At 47.1% G+C, this 7185-nt stretch overlaps 1 protein-coding gene across 1 annotated transcript; it reads right to left on the bottom strand.

The window, feature by feature from the left end:
* Nucleotides 1-485: 485 nt before the first annotated feature.
* On the bottom strand, nucleotides 486-3837 carry sox18 (SRY-box transcription factor 18; the record flags this gene model as incomplete). Its single annotated transcript, XM_080732706.1, has 2 exons — nucleotides 3137-3837; nucleotides 486-1834 (listed from the first exon to the last, which is right to left on the bottom strand). Exons 1-2 carry the CDS (start codon nucleotides 3627-3629, stop codon nucleotides 486-488), a joined length of 1842 nt encoding a protein of 613 aa, XP_080588832.1. The 5' UTR covers nucleotides 3630-3837.
* Between the last annotated feature and the right edge of the window lie 3348 nt (nucleotides 3838-7185).

Here is a 7185-nt window from a genome sequence, read left to right as displayed (position 1 = left end):
TGTAACTCTACAGCCAGTGTGGGTCGGTATTAGGCTAGTAAGGATACAGATTTAATGTGCGTATAATGGCATATCACATTTTAAATGTCCACAATTAGGAATTATAGAAACACTGTCACACTGGCAGTAGTAAAAAAAAAGGCCTTTTATTCTCAACCACCTGCTGTGGTTGAGAATGGCCAAAATGTTGATGTAAGATGAAATAATCACCATTAGTTTTTTAACAATTGGTTGCTCGACCATACTTGGACATGAGATGGAAAAGTGAGAAAACAACTGGTGTCACTGGTCTTTTTCCCCAGTGATAACTGTCCCTGGAGCCACATTTTCCAGTTCCGGAAGAAGGGTTGAAGGTTGTGCCTCTGTCTCAGCTCATGTGTGACATTGGTGACTGTACAACCCACTCTCCTCTTCCAAAATGAAACCAGGTCTTAGCAACATCAGTGATGAGATAAAATACTATTTAAGTGAGCTAAAGGGCACATTTAACCAGTGATACAGGCACTGTAGTAGACTGCACTGCTGGCGTCAGACAGAGCAGATATGAGTGGACTGCTCCCTTCCTCACAGCCACTACTGCTACTGCTGTTGATAATGCTACTGATGTCTCTGCTACCAAGACTGCTGCCGCTACGCCCAGCCACAACCTTGGAGCCGTTGACCCCGTAGACCTCTGAGCGGTTCCGGTTGCTCAGGTACTGGTCAAACTCATGTCTGTCCACCTCGGACCAGAAGTCAGCGGAGGAAGAGGGACCTAAGTGACTGGCAGACTCTGGGTCAGAAGTGTCTACGTGGGAGGGTGGAGGGAGGAGAGCGGAAGCGGAGGAACAGGTGGGAGGGGTTTCGGGAGGAGGGGAGAGCTGCCCCAAGTGAGACGGGGTGAAATGGGCGGTGTGATGGCCACCCCCGCTGCTTCCGTACAACTGGCTGTAGTAGCTAACGGGGGTGGAGCCTGGCGGCGCGTGGTGAGATTTCATGGGCTCCAGGAGGCCGACAGGGGGCTGATGGGGGAAGGAAGCGGTGGAATCAGGAAGTGGGGGCGAGCACTTGGCAGGGCTTCTCAGGCTGATGTGGTGAGGAGAACTGTGGGCGGACGACACCCTGCAGTCACTGGAACCCAGGGGACCTGGAGTCCCTCTGGAACTGACAGGGCCCATTCTAGAATCAATAGAGCCCATTCTGGAATCGACAGAGCTCATTCTGGAGCTCACACCGGGGCTTATGCTGGAGCTCACACTGGGAGCCTGGCTGTGTGTTACAGCCCCATGAAGGGCGCTATGGTAGCCATGACCACCATAGTGATGACCACCATGGTGGCTGTGATGCTGTTGGTGGAGGTGGTGATGGTGGTGGTGAGGGTACCCATTGCTCCACCCTCCTCCCATCCCAGCCTCCTCCTGCATGTGCTGGGGGAAGAACACAGACTCTCCGTCCTCCATTATGTCCAGGGGGGACATCTCGGGCGTTGGCAGGCCATAGCTCTCCATTTCGGCGTGTCCCCCGGGGGGATGCAGCTCCCTGAAGTGGCCCAGCGAGGGCAGAAGGTGGTGGGGGTGAGGATGGTGCATAGGGTGGCCTCCTTGAGGTCCATAAGCGGAGCCCTCTGAGACGTTCTCCCCCATCAGAGGAGAGAGGCCCAGGCCCGGCGCTCCTCCCTGGGCCAGGCTGTGCAGCAGGAGTCCCGGTTCGACTCGTTTCAGCTTCTTGGTGGTCTTCTTGCGACGCGGCCTGTACTTGTAGTTGGGGTGGTCCTGCAGATGCTGAACACGCAGACGCTCGGCTTCCTCCACGAACGGACGCTTGTCAGGCGCACTCAGGGCCTTCCATGACTGACCTGGGGACAGCACAGATACATACACATTATTGGATGTATTCATCATCATCATCATCATCATCATCATCAAAATCAAAAGCACTATTACGATGACAAATAACATAAAATAAGCAAATACTCAAAAACTAATTAACACTGAAAGGAAATACATAAAAGCCAACAGGAACAAAAACAAGGAACACAGAAACATAACAAGAGAAAACACAAGGAACACAAAAACTAAACAAAATGCACTAATACAATTATACACATCAAGGGAAATTTAGTTTTCTTTCTTTTTACTAATCTAAAAACAAAACTCCACTATCAGAATGGCACAGATAAAAGAAAATGTATAAATGTTGTGTTTGTCTCCGCAATCCACTTCTCAAGTACGCAAATCTGACACTGATTACGCACAAAACCGCAGTCTATTCATTTCATATTAAATTACATTTGGTTTTTCTGTAAATCCACAAAACTAGCAAACTAGTGAATGTGAGGATTGGCGCTGTGATTCATTAGAGAGCTGAGACAGTTGTTACCAATTAGAAGATAATTGATTAAAGAGCTACACATCAAACTCTGTCATGATGTCTCTTTTAAATCTTGCTTGACTGCGGTCCAAATTGTAGACATGTAGGAATTGCAGGCTTTGGCTGAACTACAGCAGACATTCTGCTCCATCCACAAGAGGAATTGCTGGGGTTGAGAAAAAAAATGATTTTACAACCTCTGTCAGTTATTGCATTTAACCAGGAATGATCAGAAAAGACGATTAAGAAAAATGTAAGTGTATGTTATACAACTCCAGCTCTACTGAACAATGTACAATAACCAATCGTCTGCATTATTTACTGTAGTCAGGTTGATGCAGGATATATATATATATATGTATACATGAAGGGGTACTGTGTCAACAGTCAGGAGTTTGCAGTCTTCTGTACAATGGCTGCCACTCCGTTTCACAAAAGTAACTAGTAGTAAACAGGTTTACTACATAGTTTAACACATTCATATGTGCTGTGTCTCTTTTATTAGTGTGCATACCATTACTGTCGGGCAAAAACCTTGTATCTCCAAGTATCAAATGTGTACGTTTTTTTCGTAAAGTGAAGCCCTGCTTCATCATACAGGACCGTTGCACAAAACTAGTGAAAATAGTAGATATACAAGCACACAACACCTCGCATTGGGAGACGTTGTATGCTTGTAGATCTGCTATTTTCACTATTTCTAAAATATTTTTTTAATGATAAATACAAAGCGATCGGTTTTGGACATACAAGGTTTCCACCTGACGACATGTGTAGTTCCTCTTACCCAGCATCTTGCTGAGGACAGCGTTGTGGAGGTCGGGGTTCTGCACGGCCAGGCGTTTCCTCTCGTCTTTGGCCCACACCATGAAGGCGTTCATGGGCCTCCGGATCCTGGGCTCCCCTCCTGTGGCCCCGGGCCCTCCCGCTGCTGCCTTCCCCTCAGACAGGCCTCCGCCTCGGGCCGGACCACAGGCATCCGGGCTGCTACGGGTCTCCAGACCACCACACGCCCCCATCACTCCTTCTGAACTGTCCGATCGGAGAGACACTGAGACCCTGTGCTCTGTGCCTCCCGTCCGCCTGTCGGGCTCCATCCCCAGGCCATCAGGAGAGGAGGCGGCGTCCCCGGAGATGTCGTGCTCGAATCCCACCTCGGAGTCGGAGCTGACAGGGCTCCACGGATGATGTCCCCCGACCGGGACGGAGACGCGGGTCCGGCCTGACAGCAGTAGAAGAGTTCTGGGCTCCCGCAGAAAACCGCTCTCCGATAAATTCATTCCCAGAACTTCCTGGCCGTTTTGTGAGTGTTAGTATGTGTGTGTGTGTGTGTGTGTGTGTGTGTGCCTGTGTGTCTTTTCTCGCTAAATCCCTCTCAAGTTCTGCTAAACGTCTGTCTGCTTGTTAAAGTTCTGACAATGATGAGCGCTGACGTCGTCCGAGAGGAGAGAAGACGAGGATGCGAGGGAGCGAGGACGCGGGCTGATGTAGACGCAAACGGAGGACAAATCCCAAAGCAAAGCATCGAGCTCTGAGGAGAGAGTGAAGACAAGGCAAAGAAAAAGGAAAAAAAATGAAGAGAAAGGAGAACAAACACGTTGCGGTGTGGAATATTCCCCCTGAATCCGGTCCACAATGACGCTGCCTCCGTCTATCTCTCCCTCTCTGTCTGTCCTCTCTCTGTATCTTGAAAGAGAAGTCAAGGCTTCTTGTTTGGAGTGTGTGGTGCTGTGGTCGTCCCAGTTCAGACTCCCCTTCAGTCAGTCAGTCCGTCTGTCTGTCTGTTGGTTGGTCTGTGTGTCAGTGAAGTTTTGAAACTTGTGGCCAGAGTTAACCAACCCACACAGTGTATATATACCCCGCCTAGACCAATCGCATAAATATAAAGCCAGGACTCAGCCAATGGGACGCCACACAGGAGAGAGGGGACTGTATGTGACACAGAGAGAGGGAGAGAGAGGGAGAGGGGACCCCCCTCCTCCCAATCCCCACCCTTTCCTACACACACGCACACACGACCCGCACGCACACACACACACACACACACACACACACACACACACACACACACACACACACACACACACACACACACACACACACACACACACACACACACACACACACACACACACACACACACACACACACACACACAGCGCCTCCCTGTCCGGCTGTGAAGAGAGATGTAATCGGAGAGGCCCCATTGTTTCTGTCCAAATGAGGATTGGTGCAACACACACACACACATACATTTAGCACCTATATACAGTGAGTGAGTGTGAGTGTGTGTGTGTGTGTGTGTGTGTGTGTGTGTGTGTGTGTGTGTGTGTGTGTGTGTGTGTGTGTGTGAATAATATATTGTATATATGTTATATGTATATAAGTGTGTCTGTATATCTATATACACACGCACACTCTCTCTCTCTCTCTCTCTCTCTCTCTGCACGCGCACACACACACACACACACACACACACACACACACACACACACACACACACACACACACACACACACACACAAACTGCTGTTTTACTGTATGCAGAATGTGTGAATATGTGTACCCGTGGTGTGTGTGTGTGTGTGTGTGTGTGTGTGTGTGTGTGTGTGTGTGTGTGTGTGTGTGTGTGTGTGTGTGTGCGTGTGTGTGTGTGTGTGTGTGCGCGTGCAGAGAGAGAGAGAGAGAGAGAGAGAGAGAGAGAGAGAGAGAGAGAGTGTGCGTGTGAGTGAGAGAGTGTGTGTGTGTGTATGAGAGAGAGTGTGTGTGTATGAGAGAGTGTGTGTGTCCCAGTGTTTGAGGACAGCATAGTGGTGAGTGTAAACCACAGTCTAACCACAACCATTAGTGGTGGAGCTTAACAACAACTCTCTCTCTGTTAGACACACACACACACACACACACACACACACACACACACACACACACACACACACACACACACACACACACACACACACACACACACACACACACACACACACACACACACACACACACACACACAATGTGCGTGCATGCATGCGTGCGTGCGTGCGTGCTTGCGGAGACACTAGGACAAAAAGACAGACAGAAGTCTAATATGTCAGAAAGCAAAAGTGACATAAAAACATACAGTACATGAAGACAGACAGACAGACAGGCAGACAGACAGACAGATCAGTTGAACAGAATGTTCTAACGTATGTTCAGTCAGTGTTACGTTATTTTTTAAAGTTCGTGTCAAAGAGGGGGGTGACACGCAGAAAAGAGCCTTTGGTCAGACTGGAACCCAGGCCAGCTGTGGGAAGGACACTTATTTAAGTGGTTTGCACACACTACGAGTACTTATGGTAGCACAATGATCAATCCAATGATCAATCCAATGATCAATCCAGCAAAGCAAAACTAGCTTTATGTTTTCTCATGGCCAAAGTGATATAGAAACAATCATCTGACCACCACACCAGATAGATAGATAGATAGATAGATACCTTTATTATCCCAAGGGGGAAATTCAGTGCTGATCCTCAGTGTTATTTAACTCTCATACTGCCAGATCATTTATTTATTTATTGGGTCTGGCACCATCAAAAAGCGGCTTACCTTTGCGACGTTATAGTAGATAGACAGACAGACATTTATTTATTTATTTTTATTTTTTTGGGTTGTGCAATAGTGCACTTTGGTCTGCCAGGCAGCAGAGGGCGGCGTCATGCGAGAATGAATGTGAATTTGCCTGTTATGTGTTGAAGAAGAAGAAGACCAGTCACTGGCCACAGAGCCTCAGAGCCAGAGGAAATCAACAAGGAAGTGAATTGTTCTCCGTTGATCTAACGCATAATGGATTTTTTACACCATCACCGCGGAAAATGTGTTTACAGTAGACGGCCGCGCGACCCCTCATCAGCTTACAGTCATCAGACGAACGAACCGAACGAGCGCCGTATTGGCGGAGAGGTCTTGCGAAATCGGGCGAACGTGAACGTTCAAAGCGTTGGGAGAGTTAACAGCACCCAAAAGGGGTTTTACTGTGCATCAAAACAATCTCCCAATTGAAGTTGGTGAGAGTAATTGATGATCTACAGTACTTCCTGTGAGGTCACTGTTAGATATGATTTATCATTTATGATACATAAATGTATGATTCATTACTATGAGGCTCATACGAGCATAAAGGTACATTCTGTGAACTACTGGCTGAACTTACAGTATAGGTCATTGTTACCCTGAGACCATGTTTTGGTTGTACTGTAACTTCTAGCTAGTGGAAAGTTACCAGGACTCTACGTGTCTCTGTCTTCTTGTTATTATATAGGAACGAATCAATGAGTCCCATGATCTAACTGTCATATACTGTATTCTTTATACAGTATGTCTTACCACCATCTTCAGAAGAGAGATTTAGAATGCTGGATGGTAGCTCACCGTTTGTCTTCCTTGTCTGCTCTTTTCAAAATACAACGATTTAAGATATAGTCCTTGGCTGTCTCTGAGTCTTATTTGGTTATGGATTTATAGATCCATATTTATTTAAGTTATCTATCAGTCACATTGTGTGTTCAAACTAGAGGTGAAAATAATTTTTGGTGCGGCGTGATTACAAAGTCAATGCAAAGACACGAATCGGGGCAACATTGCATCAGCAGTGTGAATGAGCAATTATGTTTTATTTCATGACTAAAAAATGTTGATTGTTTACACTTTTTTTTTAATTTGGATTGCCCATACCCATCACTAGGGATGGGTATGGGCAAGAACCTCACGATACAATACATATCACGATACTTGGGTCACGATAAAGTGATGTGATACATATTGCGATAGATTGCGATAGATTGCGATATATTGCGATAT

The sequence above is a fragment of the Nannobrachium achirus genome, assembly GCF_963921795.1.
Source record: "Nannobrachium achirus genome assembly, chromosome: 9".
In the NCBI taxonomy this organism is placed as follows: Eukaryota; Metazoa; Chordata; class Actinopteri; order Myctophiformes; family Myctophidae; genus Nannobrachium; species Nannobrachium achirus.
This window is presented reverse-complemented; position numbering and strand designations above follow the sequence as displayed.